This window comes from Beta vulgaris, chromosome 3 (assembly GCF_026745355.1).
Source record: "Beta vulgaris subsp. vulgaris cultivar EL10 chromosome 3, EL10.2, whole genome shotgun sequence".
Taxonomy (NCBI): domain Eukaryota; kingdom Viridiplantae; phylum Streptophyta; class Magnoliopsida; order Caryophyllales; family Amaranthaceae; genus Beta; species Beta vulgaris.
Window position 1 is genome coordinate 39,667,222 of NC_079204.1, and position 23,217 is coordinate 39,690,438.

Sequence of the window (23,217 nt, forward strand, 5' to 3'; positions counted from 1 at the left end):
TTGTGAGTGATAATTGTTGTTGTTGATGATGATAATTGCATTGTTGTTAAGTGAATTTGTTGTTGTTGTTGATAATTGAATATGTTAAGTGTTGTCGTTGTTGATAATTTAATGTTGATAATTGAATATGTTAAGTGTTGTTGTTGTTGATAATTGAATATGTTATGTGTTGTTGATAAAAGAACATGTTTAGTATTGGTGTTGTTCATCAACTTGTTTAATTTATTCATGATAATTGTGAAGTGATGTTGTTAATGATAATTTTACAACCTCTTTATGTTCTTGTTGCTATTATTAAATAACAAAGTACTTCATGTTACATGCTTTAGACAAATTGAGTAATTAATTTATTAGACGTAGAGAATTAAGTACAATTAATGGTCACATATCAAATTTATATTATCAAGGGCTTATTATTCTAGGTGCTTTGTAAAGATATGTATTTTTTAGTTGTATCGAATTGAGTTGATTGTATATATCAAATATATGTTTAGTATAATAGATTTAGTGTATATTTAGTATATGTTCACTATATATTTGTTAATATATTTAGTATATACTTACTTTATTTACTTATTACTTAGCTAGTGTTGTTGTTAATCTTTTGGATTTGCTAGTAATTCTTATTATTCATAAATTGACTAATATTTGTCTGCTACATATAGTACGTACTTCTATTAACAAGTAGTGAATATAGTGAATTGATACTTACTTTCTAGTTGTGTGTAGAGTTTTAAATTATGAAAAGGAAGGAACGTAGCTGGATGTATAATAGACTTCGTGCGCGTTCCCTTAGAATTGAGTTTGTGAAAGGGATTGATGAGTTCATTGAGTTTTGTTTACAAAATCCTCATTTAAATGATGATGACAAGATAAAATGTCCATGCATCCGGTGTAATAGCTTGCGTTACTTGGATGTGGACACGGTCAAAGTACATTTGTATAGTAAAGGTTTTAAACCGAATTACTTTGACTAGTTATGTCATGGTGAACGTGCTATGGGGTCCTCCTCATCTTCCGCTCAGTCAAATCTGTATATGGATATGGTTATGGATGCTTTAGGGAATACTGAAGATCATGCCATGCTTGCACTTTCAAACTCAGTTGAAAAAGAACTGAATGGTGACGCGAAGAAGTTTTTTGACCTTCTCAAGGCGGCCGAGAATCCCTTGTATGAAGGGAGCAAGATGTCCGTGCTGGAGATGGCTTCTAGAGTCATATGTTTAAAGTGTGAGTATAACCTACTACACAGGTGTGTTGATGGGTTTGCTAGTTTATTGAATGACGCGATACCCCCAGAACAACTACATGGGAAGAACTTGCATGAGGCATTATAACTTGAAATAGGCGTATAGGTTGGATTATAGGAAGAACCAAGTGTTTTAGGACTTGCATGAGGCATTAGAACTTGAAATAGGCGTAGAGGTTGGATTATAGGAACATTAAAACCCAAAAAAGGGCTCGAAATGACTTACTTTAACTCATTTTCATTGGCTAAGTGTCTTAAACTTGCTTAGAATCATACAACCAAGTAATAAAAAGCTTAAATGAGTATTATAGGACTTGCATGAGGCATTAGAAATTGAAATAGGTGTAGAGGTCGGATTATAGGAACATTAAACCCAAAAAAGGGCTCGAAATGGCTTACTTTCACTCATTTTCATTGGCTAAGTGTCTTAAAGTTGCTTAGAATCATACAACCAAGTAATAAAAAGCTTAAATGAGTATTGTAGGACTTGCATGAGGCATTAGAACTTGAAATAGGCATAGAGGTTGGATTATAGGAACATTAAACCCAAAAAAGGGCTCGAAATGGCTTACTTTCATTCATTTTCATTGGCTAAGTGTCTTAAACTTGCTTAGAATCATACAACCAAGTAATAGAAAGCTTAAATGAGTATTTTAGGACTTGCATGAGGCATTAGAACTTGAAATAGGCATAGAGGTTGGATTATAGGAACATTAAACCTAAAAAAGGGCTCGAAATGACTTACTTTCACTCATTTTCATTGGCTAAGTGTCTTAAACTTGCGAAACTCATTCTTGTAGGAAAGTTATGACAAAACTCTTGCTGAATGTCAAGAAAGAGGGGAAAACAAGGCCCCGAACCAGATTTTCTTTGAGACAGTCGGCGGCAGATAGAAAGGATGGGTTTATGGTTTGGGGACGAGTGCAGACCTCTATTTTGAGAGGTCTTCGGGGGGGGGGGGAGGTAGTTCATCCTTCAGTTGCACTCCTTCCATGCTTTCTCAGTTTTCCGCGAGGTTCGAGGAAGAGAGAATCGAGTTTCAAAGAGAACGTGAGCGGATACAGAAGGAGAGAGAAGAGGAACGACTTGCCACACAAAGGGAACAAGAAGAGCACCTTGCAAGGCAAAGGGAGAGAGAAGAGGAACGCCTCGCCAGGAAAATGGAGAGAGAGGAGGAGCGCAGAGTGCTTGAGGAGTACCTAGCGCAGATGAGGAAGACTATGGAGAGCTACATCCAGATGATGAGCCAATGTGGTGGTTCCTTCCCCTTTACCGGGCCTCGAGACCCCCCCCCCACCGGCGGTGGTGATGCGTTTGCGACTTAGGCTCCTACTATTGTTTACAATATCTATCTTGTATATTTTTCGGGACGTGAGAACATATAATTTAGTTAAGACTGTTAACTTATGTTTGTGTATGTATGAATTTATGTTAACTTATTAGAGTGTATATATGAATTTCAAATTAATGCAAATAGGTCATTAGTGCAGAATTCGGCGCATTAGCGGTCGGCTTTAGTATATTTTGTTGGAAAATGAAGCAGGTTAAAAAATATTCAAATATCACAACTCAGGGTTATTTTCCAAAAAATAAAATAAAAATAAATTAGCGTCTGTCGTAGTGCAATTAACGTCCACTGTAAGCAAAAAAGGAAGAAAATGAATTAAAAAAATATGATCAATTAGCGTCTGCTGCACAAACTGTAGCGTCCGTTTCCCGGACGCTAATTAGCTTCTGAAACAAGCGGTCACTATTTAGCGTCTGAAGATGCGGACGTAAAATACCGTTTGAGACATGTGCAGACGCTAATTAGCATCAAATATCCAGCAAATTAGAATTTATAAATAGCAGACGCTATTTACTGTCTGCATTGTCTCAGACAGTAAATTTGAAATTTCAGACGATGAATATTTAGCGCCCGCTTTGCGGACGTTATTTGGAGAATTAGCGACCAGGGGTTTTGCATCAGTCATTTAGCGTCTGATTTTGGCGGACGGAAAGGAGTGACATTCTTGTTGTGCAACCCGACGACTCGCCTCGACTCCCTCGCTCGCACACGCCCCCGTCGAACACCACACGCACACAAGCACGACCTCGTCAAAGGTCGAAGAGATTCAGGGGAGGGGAATAGTGATGAGGGAGAAGAACAGAGGACATAAAATTTGGGGAGGAAAGAAAACGGTTGAGGCTTAGTTAGATTAGGGTTTGCTGATTTTTTTCATTAGTATTTTCTCCTTCTCTCCTATTTATAGGATGATAAACCTAAGTTTAATATCATTTGCTCCCAAATCAACTTTCTATTTCTTATTTTATTTATTTCAAAAATAAAATAAAACAAAATCATAATATAATTAGGTATAATAAGTAGGTTGTATAATTAAGTTATAACTGTCAGCTTACCCAAACTGTATATCTTTTTGTAAACAATATTAAAATACTTTCGCTTTATTCTTTATATTTTCTTACTTATAAAAGAATAACTCTAAAAAATACGGAGTATAACAGCAATGGAAATGAAATCAACGATCTTTATAATCTTGAAAGCAAAGAGTTAATACAAAGCTAGAGAGAAATAAACTAAGTGTTCAAACCTAAAAACAAAGAATAAAAGATGAACTTATCGAAAATACTAAAAACCTATTTATAGTCTTTACAAAACCAGCTAAAAAAGACAAAAAATAATGTTCCTGGAAAACCTCTCGGTTAGACGACGATGATCAAATTTTACGAGCTGAGGAGGACTTTCGCCCGGTCAACCAGGCAAGGCCGCCCGGTCAGGCGCGTAAGAGTTTTTGGCCTCTTTCTTGTCCGGTTGGCCGAGCAAACATGCCTTTTATTTTCGTGTCGCCCGGTCGAGCGAAATTTGCTCCTTGGCTTCTTCCGCAAATTCTTTGTCCAGACCTGTTGTGGAACTTGTTGGATTTTCTATGGGTTACAAGTGACCACTTTACTTTCATTCCGCAACTCAAATAAAAGGCACTAGATGCCTAATCTGCACAAAAACATCTAACATACAGAACAAGTCCAAACATAGCAAATCACACAAAATTCGAGCTCAAATCGACTCTGAAAACTAAGGGAATTGCACTAAATAATCTATATAAAATTGACACATCACTTGTCAACATTTCTTGGAGAAAAAAAGGCCAGTTTTTTCAATAATGTTCGTAAGCCCATATAAGGGTCAAACCAACGAGGTAGTGGTGGTAGCTTAGTGGGGTACCACCCCAAATTTAGGGCATTTCCCAGGGTTCGAATCCTCATCCCAATGATATATTGGGGAATTCACTTGTGGTGGCAGTGGGTCTTTAAGCCCGTTGTCTTATGTGCTATTTAGCCTTTTAGCTAACCTCTAAACTGGTGTGCCTAGTCGGGGTTGGTCTTCAGATCAATTATCTTTCCTATTAAAAAAAGGGTTCAAACCAACTACAATTTTTGATGTATAATTGCAAGTATCTATTCTTTGCAAATTTAGTCTAAGAATCTAGTCACTTTTATGTTGATTATACGTCCAACTGACAATTAAGAAGAAGAAATCAATTACAATATAGGTATAGAAGAAATGTTTAAAAAGTCTTTCGAGGATCATTCAACCAAAAGGGAGTTCCAAATATTCATCTTCGATGGGATGGTGGTGTACCCAAAGACACTGCAAGGCAATTACAGCTTTTTATTTTTTATTTTTATAAAGGTAAGATGGAAGGATGTTTAGGAGACCCTCCTCGCGAGGGGAACTCCTAAACTATCATTTACAAGGATTGCATTTAAAACCGAAGAAGAGACTTGACTAAAATAGAAATTGAAACTAACTAAGTGACCGACATTGACTATCCAGTCTGCTTTGCTTCACGATAAATATGCTTAATAGTGTAGGACTTGAATTGACGTAGGAGTGCCTTTATGTCTTCAACAATGAGATGAATTTGCAATGGAGCTTGCCAGATATTCTTTACTGCATCTATTACCAATAGGTTGTGGCCCTCGATGTGTAGATCCTCAATTTGGTTGTGAAGAGCTAGGAGTAATCCTTTGTGAAGAGGTAGGAGTAATCCTTTGTGAAGAGTTATAGCTTCAGCCACGAAAACGGGTGCAGTGCCTAAACTAAAGGTTGCGGCCTAAATGAAGTCTCCACTATTGTTGCGAATAATGACTCCTGCTGCGGCTGAATTCTTTGAAACAGAACCAATTACAGATTGCAAATGATGCAGTGTTAATTCCTACTCTATGTATCAATTTTTTTTCTCTTTCTTCGGTGTTTTTTGTTGTGGGCCCGCTTTTTTTTTTTTTTTTTTTCTCGCAGGGTGTTGTCTTTTGGACTCCGACGGTCTCTTGCCATGAGTTTCTCAACTTGATGCGGCTCAAACACCATAACTGCTATGGTCTCTAATAATCCTAACAGTTCTGCATTATTCACAAGTCACAAATCAAGCTTCTTATCTCCACACTCCAAAGCGGCACAATCAGTCCACTGAAAACTGAAAAGCCATCACGCTCCACAGCACGCTGCCGCAACAGGGATGCCTCTCTACAGGACCTACTGCCCACACCACCGCCACGCCGCAGAACTGAGCCATGGCCCATCACCCCACACATAGCCAGACAATGACTGAGAAATAGGCGGGTAAATTTGCCTCCTTCAGTCTCCTATTAATCTAAAACTAGATTAGGATATGCAATCAAGCTATAAAAACATGTTTTATATGAATATCAAATTGATAGGGTAGGTGGACACCAAACTCCTGGAGAGCTATAATAGAAATGTCAAATAACTACTTAGAACTTACCATGTAAAACAAGGGTACGATGGTAATCTTATCATAACCCCCCTAATGACAGTTATCAGTTATCAGTTATTACAAACTTCCCCGCCAAAATGTTGCTCTTTCTCCAATAACCGTTAAAACTCAGATACATATTGATCTCTTTCTCTCGCTTACTCAAACTCTTGTTTCTCTCATCATGATGGTTCAAGCTCTCATTTATGGCTTCCTACTTCTTTTCGCCGCCTTTGGTTCAATTCTCGCTGACCCAAGTACTTGTGTCTCTTTAATTTCAATTTCAGTAATAAAAAATGAAAACAGTATGATTTCTGCAATAGATGATACCCATGTTTTGCTTACCGTTTGCAGGTGATGAGTCGAAGCCGGCTTTTGTGTTTAGTTGGCTGGAAGACAAGGACACATATATTGCAGGCGATACAGCAACCATAAAGATTAAAATTCTTGGCACTTTTGATCCCCATTCTTATAATTTTTCTTTTAACCCAACAATTTCTGTAAATGAAAAAGCTGGAAATAGCACTTTCATTTCTGGATTATCTTTGAGTTTTGGGGATGATCTTAACTTTTGGACTATTTCCTTTGTTCCTATTCTTGTTGGGGTGTTTAATGTCCTCATTACAGATGATCGTTTCGCGGTGCTTGACTCTTCCCTCCATTTCTTTGTTAATCCTGGTAAGTTTTGGAGACTAATGTTGATGAACATGTGAACATAATATACTACTCGGGAACTGCCTTATTTTAATTTGTAAACTAGTCCTATATGCACAAGATTTGTGTGAAAGTAAATAGAAAGAAAATTTGTATTATTTACAATTTAACACTAATAACCTTAAATAATTGCTAATAAAACTTGTTCACAGAGTTCATCTAAAGAAAAAATTGACATTATTTCTATGTAGCAAATATTAAATAATCACGCTCATATGCAGCGAAATCCATTGACTAGATATTGTTTGCATCATTTTTTATATTAATATAATGTCAATCATCTTGTGAGAGATGGTATTTTAGTTTTTTACGTGGACACCAAAATCCTCAAGAGTTAGCTTACATGATAGAGGTTTAATGGTATTGCTTGAAATGAGACTTAGAAATTTCTGTTCCTTGTTTTTCATATTTGGGATGTGCCAGACACTTATTATTGTTGTTGATGAAGGGCCAATGCATCCAGCTGTTTCTATTGTATCATGGATGGATTATGTGAATGAATTTGTGGCTGGGACAAGGGCTATGGCTCTGATACTTCCTAAAGATGCCTTGGGGAATACTATTCCCTCAACAAATGCAGAATTAAGTTCATATATCTTTGATGTTTCTGAATCCTTCGTAAACAATTCTGCTGCCAATAGTCTCACTGTTACCTGCCTCGGATGGAATAATCATGGCTATCTTCAGATTGAGTTCATTGCTTCATCGGCTGGAGATCTTTTGCTGCATGTACAAAGGCGCAATGAAACTTTGCGAGGATCTCCCCTCCCCTTTGTAGTTCATCCAGGTATATCATACTTGCTGCTATCTGATGTTCTGCTGTAGCTTTTGAAGGTGCGACTCTGTTAATATCTCAATAAGGGAGCCTAAGTCAAGTGTCTCCTCTTGGAGGACACCCTAGGGAGAGTAGGGACATTGCCGGTTTCTGCGTGTCAAAACATTCCCTGTGTGGTGCTTTTTTTTTTTTCAATATATTTCATACCTTTCGTAAAAGATAACAGATACTGTTACTTGGACAGTAGAAGCTCCTTGATGGCCTGTACTTTGGTGTCACTAACACATTTCTTCTTGTTTCTCATGTTACTGATATCAATGCCTAGAAATTTTTAATGAGTTAGAGTAGATGTAGATCCTTTCTGTTGCATTTGGTTTTGACATTTACAATTTAATGAGCTAAACTTTGAACAGGACCAATTCATGTCTCCAAGTGTGTGGGAAAGTGGAAGTACGATACAAACATAGCACAGTATCAATCTCAAATGGAAATGTTCATTTATCAGCTGGATATTTATGGAAACCTAGTTTCAGACTTATATTCATTTGACGCAGAGATTGTTGAGAAGAGTACAAAATTATCCATGCCTGTACCAGATCTCAATTTCAGAGTATCTTCCCCAGGAGTCCAATTACTTTCATTCACTGCTCTGGAGCCGGGAAACTTTCTACTCACAGTATATGATGCAAAGCATAACACAAGCATCTCCAATACACCTTATGAGTTTATTGTTTCTATTGGTAAATATACTGACATAAATTGGTTCAGTTGTTTACTCTTTCTTTTTTCCTGAAAGCTTCCTTCTTATCTGTCATGTCACCTGTTGCCTCTCCTATCACCTGCAATATGGTAGTTTTTCGCCCTTTTCTGTTCAGAAGCACGGACAGTCTCTTGTTGTAAGCATAGCTCAGCAAGTAGAAAAGGAACTCCATTCACAGTGCATGTAGTTAGATTTAATATGGAGTTATATAGGCAATCCGTGTATCTTTCTGCTCAATTTGTGCTCGTTGAGTCTTTTAAATGACTTCTATATGTCATATGAATAGATAACTGCGATGGGTCCAAAAGCATCATCAATGGATCCGGTTTGAACATTACAGTTGCTGGACAAGAAGCAAGATTTTCAGTTCATCTAATAGATGCGTATCAATATCCCTGTCCAGTTGAAATGAGAATGCTTCAAGTACAAATTGCATGGATGACAGACTCATATATGGTGCTGCCTAAAATCTATCCTCTTGAGGAGTTAAATGGTACTGTCACCTGAATGATATTCATAACTCTTTATCCTTTAGTTCTTGCTATTGTACTGATCAAGGGGCATATACACTAATAACACAGGGAGTAGGTCTGTGCAGCACTTGACACATAATGCTGTGAGTCCCGTTGAAGATTTTCTTAGTCCATCAGTTGACCACAGAAATAGTGTATGAACCACATTCTTCAAATTTCTTCATACCATTACCTAGCCTTCCTCTTATCCAAAATTCCACCTATTGAGAGACTAATGACAATCTTTTCCCTATAAAGTCTATAGGTACCGAGCCTGTTGTGGCACATGCATATGGTGTACTATATACACCTGAAAAAAGTGGACTCTATGGAATTCTTGTTTTGTGTGGAAATATTCCATTAACTGGAGGTCAGGTGCTGAAGAAGGAAGTGAAATCAGGTACTTGAAAGCTCTGTATTTTCCATGAATTTGTGAGATCCTATGAGTCTGCACTAGAAACTATTGTTCTTTAATCTTTACAACTGGCAGATAGAGAAAGCCTAGAAAAACGTATGAGTGAATAAAAAAAAAAAAGGGAAAGGGAAAAGTAGTTGGAGTAGCTTGATTTCCAGTATAGTAGCTTCTCCTAGAGCTTATAATACCATGGCAACTGAATATGTGACTAAACTACTGATGAGAACACAAAGTTCTCTTTCCAAGATGGCAAAGATAGTATGATCTTGTTCCTGTGGAAAGTAAATCCACCATGCTTGTTTCTGTACAAAATGGAAAATAAACAAAGCTAATCCTTCATGACAAGCTATATGCTTCATAGAATTTTGTCAAGGTTAGAAAGATAGGGAGAAGAAATATAACTTGTAGCTTAACTAGGAACCAGATTTTTTAAAAAAATTCAGATGACAAATTTGCAATTTTAAGTAGGTGTAACATTTGATCACAAGGCATCAATTGTTTTGGACTTCTAAATGACCTCTCCCTTGTGAGAATATTAATTTTTGGTAGTTTATGAAAACTTAGAACAGTGTGGAAATGTCATCAAACTATATATAAGACACAAATTGCACAACAATTTAGAATTTGATTAATCATTGTATATAATTTATAGTCAGCCTTGTACCTTCTGATCATTCACACGACCATTACTGCTGAATAGATATCACTAGTCCATGATGTGAATGCATGGTTTCTGTCTGTTGACTATATAACTTTATATTTTCCAGTGAATGCGTTTCTTTTTTCTGGCCTGTATTAAGTTACTCAACTGCGTAATAACTTACGTGTGTGGATTAAAATTTGGTGAGATTGCATGTAGCTCATCTGTGTAATGAGTCTTCACCATTACAAGGCAGTTCAGCCTTACACTGCCGTTGAGAAAACCTTATAATCTTTAACGACATAATCCGTAGAGTATGTGCCTCGTCAAAGCATGATGTTGCTGATAGTGTACAGATATACAAGTCATGTTGCTCGTGGTCTGTTACACTCAAGTATTTTTCTAGTATGGTTAATCATTTTATTCTCAAGGTCCCCTGTAGGATGTATACATCTATAAATGGAACTGTTTTCTAAGACTTGTGATATTTTTCTGTTAGTTAAGATATCATCCCTTGTTTTTTCTTCATTGAATTTGCTTTTGCACCATGCCACCATGTTAACTCATTTTTGGTACATGCAATAGGTGAGGTTAATATGTCATTGTCAAGCGTCGTGAAATATGAACCCAAAGTACAGAAGTTAGTGAGGAACGAGGTCATCATTCAGGTTATGGATTCATTTTACAACCCAGTTTTGTCACAGCAATCAAAGCTAAAAGTGGAGATTGGTTCTATAAACCACTCTGACTTTGTAACCTGGATGTTTGTGGACAACAACAATGGATCATATACAGGACAGTATCAGATTAATGACACAGGCACCTTTGAACTATGTGCAACATTTAATGGAAACAAGTTCTTACCTTGTCCGTTCGGGGTCAATGTATACAACAGTAAGTGCACCTAACTACAGGATACATTGAAGTTGTCTTCTTCTCTTGTCTCTTTATCATGACCTTTGTATTGTTCAAAGTTACTAAGATATCCTATTTCCTTGTCTAAAGACTCTTCTGCTATTCTAAACCGTTTAAGGCGTTCAGATACCTCGCCAATTGTGGATCAATACTGGGGTTGTTATTGTTATTTTTCTGAAAATGAAACTTAGATCTTTTACAAATATACTTCATTGGAGATGCTATACTAATTAGAGAACCTCAAGCAAGGTTCCCAGATATTTTTCTTAAGTTACTTGACAAAGAGTATTATGAAAAAGATATAGTTATTGTTATCAGTCTTTAGTAATTAAGTTGTCACATTAAGAAGTCTTATTACATTATATGGTTTTTGTTTTTTAATTACTCAATGGTTGAAGTCTTATACATTTCATATCTTTCATGATCAACTAACGTACGTTCCCTTATTGATTTTAAATGACTGGCCTCCACAAAGTCTTCTTTCTTTATCGACTAATTTTGCGTTCCCTTGTTTCCGTGAATTTGCAAAATACAGTTAGAGCCTGTAAAATATGAGCTAATTAGGTGTCCTGTTCACATTCTTGAAGAACATTAGGGTTGCTTGTCAGGCTGCATATGTATTTAAAAGGACAAAAGGTTTTTCGCTTATACTCTCATATGTGTGATATTTATATTGCTTGACATGTGGTAGACTTGATAGTCAAAGTGAGATTTTAACTTGGCATGTGTGGACTTGATAGTCAAAGTTACATTTTAACTTGATAGGCTTATTCTTCCCCTAATTATTGGCTCTTACCCCTCTTTCTCTTGGATCTTTGGAATTGGATAGTTTTAGACTTCCCAGCCTTGTGATCAACATCTTTTTTCAAAAAAAGAAAGGTTAGAGATAGAAATGCTAATGGTGACGGATAACTGTCCCATAAGTTCAAGTTTTCAGTAAGGAAAGAATGACAAACTGTAACTAACATGATTTAGTAGATTCATCGAAGATTATTAATCTATAAAAGTTCTGTTTTATGGTTTCTGTTCATATATACTTTCCCTATAATGTTGATTATATCTGTTTGGAGTATGTCTCTAATTGGTGAAACAACTTCTTAGTACTTCACATCTATTATTATCCTGTCTCGCAGGTGATTATTTTCCTAAAGCTCATGATGACTCAATATCTGTATGGGAGGACGAATCAATTTCTTTCAGTGTTCTTGAAAATGATTACTTTGCTGGTGAAAACGCTACAGTTATTGGATTTTCCACTGTATGTTTATATTTGAATGAGCTTCTGGTATTATCTGCTCTGAGCAACATGTGGCTTTCTTTTCGCTTAAGCTTTCTGCAAGTGTAGTATGGGTGGGTAGTGTATTTACATTGCAGTCACCACAACTAAGGAACTGATGCAGCATATCATGAAAATTGGCACATCCTAATTTATAGATTCTCTAAAGTTTGAGTCTATCTTGAAGAAAATGATCAAAATTATTCATTCCAAAGTTTGTAAAGGGAATATGTCAGAACAAGCGCAAAGTTTGTCAGTGACAAGAAACTTTTAGTCAAAAGTTGTGTGTTTTTTCTTTCGGGTATTCTTAAAGTATCACTGTATGTATAAAACATGTTTTTTCCTGGTGAGTTTCTCAACTGCCCTTACATCCTGCTTTTATGGATTTGCAGCCACTTTCTGGTTCTGTGCTGCAGAGTGGACTCCTTTTCAGATATACACCTTACAAAGGATTTTATGGAAATGATTCTTTCTCATACACAATATGTGACCTTAATGGGAATTCTGCTACTGCTTCCGTATTCATTGCAGTACTTAGCATCCCACCTCAGTTTTTTTCTTTGCCTACTTCGCTGAAGGGCAGTGAAGACGTCGTGTGTCCAAAATTTGGGTAATGCTTCATTGGAATTAATGAGAAGATTACTTTTAGTTACATAGTTCACCTGAGTTATAAGGAAACTGATTGGCTCTTTGCTATGGCAGTGGATTCCATGGTATTGAGATCGTATATCCTGATTCACTGGAAAACGTCTCTGTAACATTAAGTGCAAACTCCGGGACAGTTTCGCTTTCCCCGATGATGATGCAATTCTGGGAACCAATTTGGAGCGGATTGTCTGTTAGAAGAGATGGTGAAGAAGCTAAGGCATTGTCTCTGTCTGGCCATGTGGAAGTCCTCAATATGGTTCTTCAGTCAATGCAGTATCTAGGGTACATGGATCCAGTCGCTTTATACATTAGTTATTTGTGTTTAACTATGAATCTGTGTGGATGCCCATTTCTCCGCATGTTTCTGAATTTCAACCATTTGGCAATTCATAAAGTGTTTTCATTCACCACTATGGTTTCGAGAATCAGATTATTTGACTTAGGTAGTCAAAGCTGACCAACTCTGATTAGTAATTTGTCTTAAATTGTATCAACTTCTGATGTGAAAGTAATTGTTTTACTAAATCATATATTAAAATGATTTCACGAGTCTATCCCTTTATAGTTTAGAGTGTAGACTGATGTATGGTATAGCTCTGATTTGGAGAAACTAGTTAAAGAAGTCAGAACTATGGATTGGGAGACTTCAGATCTCATAATGATGCATCAAAATGAACTTTTGCTATCTATACTCTACTTATATCTTAGTTAAGTGCATGAGACCTGAACATAAGCAGTTCCATGACATATGAATCTTGTATGTGATTTGGAAATTTGTTCTGCTCAAGAAATGTTGAACAATTGGTGTTAATAAGTATGGAATCTTCCTGTTTGCTCTACTAGAAAAGGTTGATGCTGGACACCTTGTTGAAGATCAGAGTTGATATTATACTGAATTCTTCATATGCTCAAGAACTTTTTGACGATCCATTTTCATAATGTATATTTCTATCTGCAAGCAATTTTAGCTTTATTCTTAGTAGGTAATATAATATACAATCTCTCTTCTTGAAAGAAATATATTGTTGAATCTGAAGTTCCTTCTCTTTCCTTCGCTATACTGTCTTTGGTTGGTTTTGGTGGATTTTCCTGCTTATGTAAGCCATACTTTTTTCTTTTTGCATTCACTAGAGATGAAAACTTTTATGGTGAGGACACAATCAAAGTGTCGGCGAGGAACAAAAATGGAGTTACTGATTTGAATGTCACAATTTTTATTGAACCTGTCAACGACCCTCCTTTTATAATCATTCCTGAACACATAATCCTGGAGGAGAATGAAGGCGGTGGATCAGTGATCTACGAGAAAACGAATAGGTTTGAGATTGGAGACCCAGATCTGCTTCACTTTCCAGGTATGTCTATAACTTGAAACTTTGACAGTTGGATTAGGACGGTGGTTGCTTTAACTTTTGATGATAGAACAGTAGAGTAAAAGTCTGGAACAAATTAGTAGTTGTAACTTGTCGAGTCCAGAAGGGCTTCCTTTAGGTTGAACTAAATGTGATAAGTTTAGTTTTTAGAGGCATCAGTTATGCAATAGTTAACCCACAAGTTAAACCATCCATTCATCTAATGTCATTTTCAGAGAAGCTTCAAAATGCTGCCATGCTATTTAACATGTCATCTAGCCTAGACACTGGAAATAAATAAAAGCACAAAAATTTTGTTAATGGCTATAGTACTAATGGATATAACTATGTTGTATCAATCTTTGTCCGAATGTCCTATATAAGCCTTTTCAATTCTACTCTCTTTAGGGTTCATCCTATAGTGAGACAAATTAGGCAAAGGAGATCCTGGTATGAGAATTGAGATGTATGGAATACTGGACATCTCTGGTCAGTGGGAACTCTTAGAGGAAAATTATGACTCCTCAAGAAGAGGTTAGAGGTAATCCAATGAAGAAATTTGAACTACAAGCTCAACTTTAGCTGCTAACATTAGCAACATTTTTAATTGAACCCCTTATCAAACACAATCATGCCTGATTAATACCCAATGATCATTGGCAGAATAAAAAATACGAAATTAACATTTATGATTAATGAATAATACTTCATCCATAATTGATTACTCTCTTTCTTTCTTATGCTGCGCCGAACAGATTACCCACTTCTCTAATAAGCATGATAAGACAACCAATACATCCTTTTTGGGAATATCATGTCTGTCAACAGCAATACATGCCTCCATCACTTTTCATACTTTTTACAAAACCAATGATGTTCCTGCTAAGAAAGGGCATAGTATTTTGTAATACCTCACTGAACATAGTCAATGTAATAGACTAGCCTAGGGGGCAGGGGTACTTTTGGTAATACACACTAGTTATTATGTTAGCTTGGGAGGAAAGCAGCTGGTTAGTTAGAGGAGACAATAGGCAAGTCTGCGATAAATAGAGGAGATTACAAGAGAAGAAATTATGCTGAAAATGTTGGAGGGTTTAGTAGTTTAGTTTTGGGAGCGAAACAAGCCTCTCAAAAAGCTTGTTACTATCTTTATTCTACTGTCAATTTCTAGATTATCAAGTAAAGATTGGTTTCCCTTATTAATGTTCTTCTTTAATCCGCTTTAGAGATGCCAGTTCATTACAGTCAAGATTTGGCTTGTGCATTTATCTAAAACTCCAATTTTTTCTTAATACCTGTGTCCTGTTAGATTATTTTCTAACAACATTTCCTAGGTTCATATTTGAATGTGTTCTACTATATTTTGTTATCAGAATTGATTGGCTCACGTTTACTCTTGTTAGTAAGGTTGACCCTGCATGATTTAATTGGTGCATGTGCAGTATTTGAGTAGAAATATGTACCTAATACACACTTCTCAGCTACATTGATTACTATCAAGAATAGGTACAGAACCAACATCAACCTGTTCATGTTTCGGTGCTGCTTTGGACGTTGTTCCAGGATGAATTTGCATTGCCTAAGTAGGGGTATATATCATTAGGTTTCCTGTCAAATAAACAGGGAGTTCCAAGTTTGAGATTTTCTATCAGGTTTTAGTGTGGAAGATACAATATCTGCATATTATCTGTGATTTCTTTGTTTTTGTCAATGAAATGTGTTAATGGCCTTGAAATGGAAAATAAACAAAGCTTCGACCTAAACAAGTTGTTCATGTTGGCAATATGAGAAAAATGGTGTATGTGGAAAAGAAATATCATATTTGAAGAAGTTTACTGAAGTGATCAACTCACAGTAAAGTATAGCTCAGGCCTCAGAGCTTCAAGCATGAAGCTCAATGGCTTTCCGTTTGGAGGAGTTGCAGAGTATCTTATCCACCAGTTTTAGAATTTACTATCTTTTAATATATATACATCAACATTTCGGGTATCTATTAGTAGATAGGACCTTCATATAGCTTTGTAAACATATAATTGTGTAATAAATGGTCATTGGATGACAAAAAATTACATGCGAACTAGAAAAGTGTGAATATGTTTTGTTGAGAAATATTGGAATGGAAACTTGTTAAGAATTTGTACTTCCCACAAAGTAGAGACATTTTTTTACTGATTTGTCTTCCCTAGGTAAGTAAAACTTCCCATGGGATACCTTATTTTTTGCGGACAAACAAATAATTGCATTTCCTATTTTGAAACTTCGGGACCTGAAATTTCCTGGGCAGTGTAACTTCCTTCATCCAACCAAACTACCACAAAGGTAGAATGTGTCAATATCATTCTCTTCTTCTCAAGTCTAATTATCACTTATTTTGGTTTGTGGTATTTGGTGGGTGCCTAGCCTGAGGAAGGTATAAGCTTAGGTTTGAAAGACTTCAAATACCCTATTAATGAGTTTATGCTAGTTTTATTTATAAATTAAATGATCTTTGTGTAGTTTCTAACTTTAACAATGAGGGGAGTCAGGAGTGAGAAGGTGCTATATGTAGATAATATAATTAACATCACACAGTACCTTTAACACTTACATTTGTATGAAATAGCATGTATCTCTATTCTCTCACAACCTTCCATGGGTTCAACGTCATCTTTCTGTTTCTCTAATCTTTTAGCATAAAAACCAAGAACATGTAGAAGATGAAATGAGGCTCTAACCATGAGGAGTTTGATGAAGTTCGTTTTTGGTCCATCAATGGGAGAAGTTTCTTATTGATACAGAAAGGATTTCTTGGCAGCTACGTTAAAAGACTTCATCCATCCGGTAAACATTTATTGCTCATTGCTGTCACCATTGAACAGTGGAAACACACATTTGCTTCAGTAGTATCACACTTTTGCTTACTAAAGGCTGGGTGACCGTGCTTTGAGTGTACACCAAGGCACATCCACTTAGCCGGACACAATTCTCATACATTTCTGATGTTCTTACGAAAAGCACTTTCTGTGCAGTATTAACAAATTTTATGCCCAAAGGCGTTTCAATCAAACTTGTCATCTGATGTGCCACTTTTACATGCTCAGGTCGTGGCTAAATTAGTTTTCACTTACTCTCTTATATCACATGCCAATGAAATTTGCCTGATTGGCTTAGGAATGAAGTGAAAGCCTGGTATGCATCAGCTTTGACTTGGAGCTCGGAAAGACCTTCACTCCACTATGCATGTTATGATTAGTTTACAACTTGGACTGCTTTTACTTGGTTTCCATTGCTGCAGCTTTTTCCTTGGTTATGAAGGGGAGAATTAAGTTGTGAATCCCAGATATATTGTTATGGAATTGAAAATTGAAGTTGTCAAGAGTGCCAGATTAGAAATTTGTATTAAGCAATGATAGATGCTATACATATTTTCATGTCATGAATGCTTAAAATCAGAGATATGAAGTTCATTATTTGTTTTCCTCTAATATTATTTTCTTATTTGAAGGAATAAACTACTAATGATATCCCTGCTAGTAATTATGCAGGGAACAAGTCCAGCTTTCTGATTATCTTTTCCATGGAAGTAACTTCTGGAATTTTAGAAGCCATCCTACCTGTGGAACTTGTCAATACCACAGAGCTGAAGCTAAAGAATAGTTACCAATGGCAGCCGCTTCAGACTTTTGTCACTATATCAGATCACTTAGTGGTCAAGGCAAGAGGTTTGAGGTTTCAGGCAACAGTTGATGACTGCAATAATATACTAAAACAGCTAATATATCACGTAAGTAGGTATAATTTGTTGTCATTCTTGTTGTCTTTGCCATAGGTTCAATTCTCAGAAAGGGATTACTTAGTAGAACTTATTAGCTTAATGATATAGATGATAATGTAGCAGAAGGTGAATTTGTATAAGCCTTATCCCCTGATGAGGCTAATTGTCATTCGAAAACAATATGGGCTGTTAGAAGTTCAAGCACCTAATCATGTTTAACAGAAATCATGAGAAAGATGCTCATAAGTCCTAAAACTCAAGTGTCAGGGATCATGATTGTTTGTCTTTTTTAACAATTGTGACTTCAATCTTTCCAAACTATTTAAGATAATATTAAAACTGACGTAAGTAGCCAGTCTTGAGCGTAATAATTTGGAACCAGAACTTAGTAGCTTTGAGCCTGTAGTTCAATGGTCGACTTTGTGCATGAGGACTTCTGTACACGTTCACTAAAGTAAAACGAGTGCATATTTTTTAAGCTTTCATCTTTTCAGCCAGTTTGATCTAATACTTCCTTAATTTTTTCTGGTAGTTTTTAATATTGACCATTGTTGGAATTCTGTCCTTTGTTTGCACTGACCTATAACGCATTTAGTACTTTGAATCCATGCATTGGGAGACATCAATATTGTGAAACTGACTACATTTTCTTACACAGGATACAGAATATGCTGCTATATTAACAATAGTGATAAATGACATGGGAAACTACGGATGTTTTCCTGGTTGTGCAGAAAATATATCAAAGCCTCTTCTTGCAGAGGTTAATATTAATCTCATCAAAAGAAAGCCACTGAATTCTGGGGCAACACATGGTATGTATCACAAGACTGCTTCCGTAGAGTACTCTGTTTCCTTAATCTGTAAATTTGTTTCCGTAATCTATGTTACTCAAGTTATCCACTTCACCTCAAATTCATGCCTTGGAATTTAGACATTGCAGGTGTGTGGACACTTGACACTTAATTTTGAACCAAAAAGCATTTAAAACTTCTATGAGATGGCTGAGTCCAACACCTAGACTCAAACTCGTGTGTTCAACATTAGTAGCCAAGCTCAAGTGACTTGGGATAAAAATAATGAGTTTTAAAGATGAGTTGGCAAATTGGGGACGAATGTTTTCTCGTTTGTTCTATGGTCGTCATTTTTGTTCGTGTTGAAACAGGATATTTAGAGTCTGAAGTGGCTGCAAGCTCAAGAGAACCTCTTTGACCATTTGCTGAATTGTATTGGTTTTAAAGCCCAATTTCAAGAGACTCAAATGAAATCTATGGCTAAGAATGCTTGCACAATGTGTATACCTGCTCAGATGTTCTATCTCTTATTTGCTATTCAGCAACTTCACTGAGTGATTTAACTTTCACATAGTTCCTTGACTGAATTAACCACTGATCCAGGGTTTTGAATTTGAACATGTTTCACGCAACGATAAATGATTAAGAAAGCTAAACAAACAGAACAGAACTTCTTGAAATAAACAGATCTTAAATGGGCATGGCAGAAGCATCGATGCAAATCCATCCAGATCAAAGGATGTCATTAATGAGTGTGTGTGTCTTTTGTTCAAGAATCAAGGGTTACCTATTAGTGTAGTGATTACTGCAATACATCTTCCATTTCCTTTTTTCTATGCTTTGGGAACATAACTAGGCCCTAATGTTTCAGAGTTAAATGGCTATTCTTGTGTAGTTCTTAACACAAACTTGTTGTACCACAGCTCTAGGATTCATGATCATTTTGGAATTTCTTGGGGTGGTCTCACTTGGAAGTTTATTGCTGTTTTACACCTGTAGATGTGCAATTTCTCTGATGAATGAGCAAAGAAAGCCGGATTCAGAGAAAGATGCCGCTTTTGGCAATCGAATATCTGGTGAAGACAAGGTGAGTGTCCTGAGTTCGTCTACTTAGTATTTGTGCATTCACTGAAAGTCAAAAGTATCAATCTACCCTGATCTATGAACAACGAGAACATAAGAAGAAAGAAGGAAAAAAGATACTTCCTAAGAAATTTGAAATGATCTGAGAATCTTGGAGGAAAAGGTAGGGGAGGGAAGAATGAACTGGCGTTTCCTTTCAAATAGTTCCAACATCAGATAGATTTGTTCTATTTAGAGTGAAAGGAAAACGAATGTATCCAATTCCCTTGCCTTTCCTTCATTGTTGTATTCATATTGCAAATGCTCCTTGTCTCTTGACAGGGAAAGGTAGCAGAGAAAGGGAGTGTTGCTGCAGGGGAGCTCCAGTCAAGAGAGAGACCAAACCTCCGCCAGCGGTAAGAACCACATTTGACAAGTTCATTGATAGAAAGATGTTCTTCAAGAATTATTACTTATCAAAATAATTCGGTATAATGGCATTGTAATGCTTGTGGCACTTGCATCTTCATTTGTTGATTGTGAAGCAATAAGTATGTTTTGATATGTTGATCAAATCATTCAGGTCATGCCACCAAAGTGGACATGGAGCTTTTACAGCAGATGGTTATCGGAGTTGGCGGGGTGATGCAAAACTTTTACCATCACTTTCAATTGAGAGAAGTAGGAGCGCAAAGATGTGATTATAGAAATGATATCAGTGAAATATATGGGTCTGACTCTAAGGCTATTTGCTGGCTGTCAACTTCTGAGACTAGCTTGTATTGCATGATTTGCATCTCTTCTATTTAATACCATAAGTTTGTTTCACATCTCTGCAAGAAGAAAGTCTAGGCATACATCTTGAAATTATAGAAAAGTTCTTTTTAAGTTTCATCTCCAAATGTTTTCACTGTGTCACGGATTCAGCACCTTGTTTGTAGTAACTTTGATAGCCATGACACTCTCAAGCACTTTTATAATTATTTTTCCTGATAAAATTTATTGGTGTTGATGAAAAACTTGTCTAAATTGACTAAAACATTCTTATTATGGCGAAAAGTTATTTGTTTTGGTATTGTATTTGTTTTTGTTATATTAATAAGGGTTTTTTCACCAGGTATCCTTGTGGTTTTTCAAAATTCATGGGGTACCCCTAATTTTTTTTTAATGCACCAGGTACCCTTACCGTTTCAAACAAATGTATGAAATGCCCTTAATGACTAACGGTGTTAAGTTTTCGTTAGTCATTAACCCTAACTCACCCCTCTAACCCTAATTAAACCCTAATTAACCCTAATTAACCTTAATTAACTAACTAAACCCTACCTTATAACCCACCACCCCTCCCCTACCCCACCCACCCACCACCACCTGCAACACCCCTCCCCTCCCCTCCTCTACCTACCCCTCGCAGCAGCCGCCCTTCCCCCCACCCCCCGTAGCACCCCTCCCCTCCCCCACCCCCGCGGCATCCACCCTCCCTCATCCCTCGCAGCCCCCTCCCCTCCCCAACTCCCGTCGATTTTCCCCACCCCCACCCCTGCGGATGCTGTTCTTAATTTCACTCTCCTTCTTCATTGATTTTCTTGATTTCACAAACTGATTTCGAAGGCCTGCTGCAATAATAAGGGTACCTGGTGCATTGAAAAAAAATTAGGGGTACCCCATGAATTTTGAAAACCACAGGAGTACCTGGTGAAAAAAACCGTATTAATAAAGTCAATTGTCTGTCTTATAAGAGAGAATCTTCACTTTTCTCCTTCAAAGTCAAAGTCGAGCATAGAAGCTAAGCAAAGAGAAGGAAACAACTTCAACTTGAAGATCTTTGGTCGAATTACCACAATATCATGACATGACCGCATAGAAGCTCCATAGCCAGTTTCCATTTTGGGTTATGAAATTAGTATGGCATCATTTTTGGCATTACTCGTATATCACACAATCCAAAATTGACATTGGCTTGACGGGCCTAGGACGAATACAAAATGGACTCTAACGCATATGGGCTTAGAATGAATGTAAATGGATTGAATGGAGTTGTTTGGATTGTATGAAGGTGTTTGGACTAGGCTTAGAATTTTTTGAAATTTATTTTTGAAAGCAATCCCTTGTTTTATCTTTTGGTAGGAAAAGATGATGGATTAATTTTGAAAGTATATATTTTTGTAAATGTCTTGTATGATGATGATTCATACATGCTTTTGAAAATGGTAGAATAAACATGGGTGTAGGATTGATTTTGAAAGATGTATGTTTTTGAAATTAAATGAATATGAAAAGGTAGGATGGATAGGGAAGATTAGTTGGGTAGCAGGGAGAAGGTAGACATGCATGCATGACAATTCTAACTCTACCATGACCACTTTTCTAGATGCACATTTTTTAGGCCAGACTCGACCTTGCATGAAAGGACTGATTTTTATGCTTGAATTAGGTGAGACCCCTAAAATGATCATGCTTTTATGCGAATGCAGTGGGACCCAACATAGGATCGACCACAATGACGACTAAATCCACGAAAAGCATGTGGTACAGGTTACGTGCCACGAAGCATTGTTGCGCGCGACGCAGCGTCGTGCGTCTGGCACGAGAGTGGTGCGCCAGGAGCAACTTAATGCGCTTGGCGCACTACTCCCCCGACATATTTCTCGGGGATTTAGGCGACGTTTTAGCCAATTGACGATCTTTTTGATTTTTTAGACGCGATTTTAGGTATGACGCATACAATTTGACAAGTTAATAACATGAAAAAATACAATCACAAGCAAATGTCATATAACATGGATACAAAAATTCCAACCTAAAGTCTAGTTCTATGTTTGAAACTATGGTCAGGTTTAAGTTAAATCTGAAATGGTCCATGACTAAGAGATTGATCCCACGCTTCACACCTCTGCTTAAAGAGGTGGCCACGTGTAAGACGCACTCCAGTTCTCAAGTCAGAAACAAGAGAATAATGTCATGGTTGGGTAAATTTGCTTATAACTAAGATCCAGCGCTATTGCAGGGGAACCTTTTGGCAAGGAAAAAGTGCAAACCCACGGGAGTGACCACACACATAGAACATGTGATAATGAAGCAAGGTAGATTGTCCTTATGGTGGCTGAACAATAGCGATGCATATGCAAAACTGTAATGTGATTCTAAGGCATAAAAAGAATATAAGCCGTATTTTTCAAGTTATACCCACTCATTTTAAAAATTAATCTTTTAAAATCCTCCCTAGTACGTAGTCGCCAAATTGTAGGCGTGTTTTTATTTCGTGTACGCATGATGAGCGTGTATTTGTATTTGACTACCCCCACTGTAATGGTTTTTGTATAAAAAATTGTTTTGAAGTCGCCAACAAATCTTTAAAGGAAGACTCATAAACCTACTTGGATATTGAAAAACCGTAGGGACAAATTAGGGACTTATCCAATATAGATTTATTTCCCTATCTAGACTCCATATATGGTCAAAATGAACTAAAGATTGAGTTCACGGGTGAGGGTACAACATAGTCAGGAATCATGTTGTCCATTATTGCTAGCCTCTACTAAATACGACTTCTGTCAATGTTTATGCAAAAGAATA

General features: G+C 36.7%; 1 protein-coding gene across 11 annotated transcripts; it reads left to right on the top strand.

The window, feature by feature from the left end:
• Positions 1-6,583: 6,583 nt before the first annotated feature.
• On the top strand, positions 6,584-20,639 carry LOC104906560 (protein GAMETE EXPRESSED 2). Of its 11 annotated transcripts, none has more exons than XM_019252405.2 (16): positions 6,584-6,702; positions 7,162-7,525; positions 7,927-8,253; positions 8,560-8,766; positions 8,855-8,940; positions 9,044-9,185; positions 10,426-10,734; positions 11,889-12,013; positions 12,424-12,641; positions 12,734-12,961; positions 13,811-14,034; positions 17,556-17,794; positions 18,444-18,600; positions 19,503-19,666; positions 19,984-20,057; positions 20,225-20,639. In XM_019252405.2, exons 1-16 carry the CDS (start codon positions 6,637-6,639, stop codon positions 20,340-20,342), a joined length of 3,048 nt encoding a protein of 1,015 aa, XP_019107950.2. In that variant the 5' UTR covers positions 6,584-6,636; the 3' UTR covers positions 20,343-20,639. The 11 variants fall into 11 exon arrangements, 9 of the variants coding, with proteins under 9 accessions (XP_019107950.2, XP_048497419.1, XP_048497420.1 ...); XM_048641462.1 differs by having other exon boundaries at positions 8,677-8,766; XM_048641463.1 differs by having other exon boundaries at positions 8,068-8,253.
• The last annotated feature ends 2,578 nt before the right edge of the window (positions 20,640-23,217 follow it).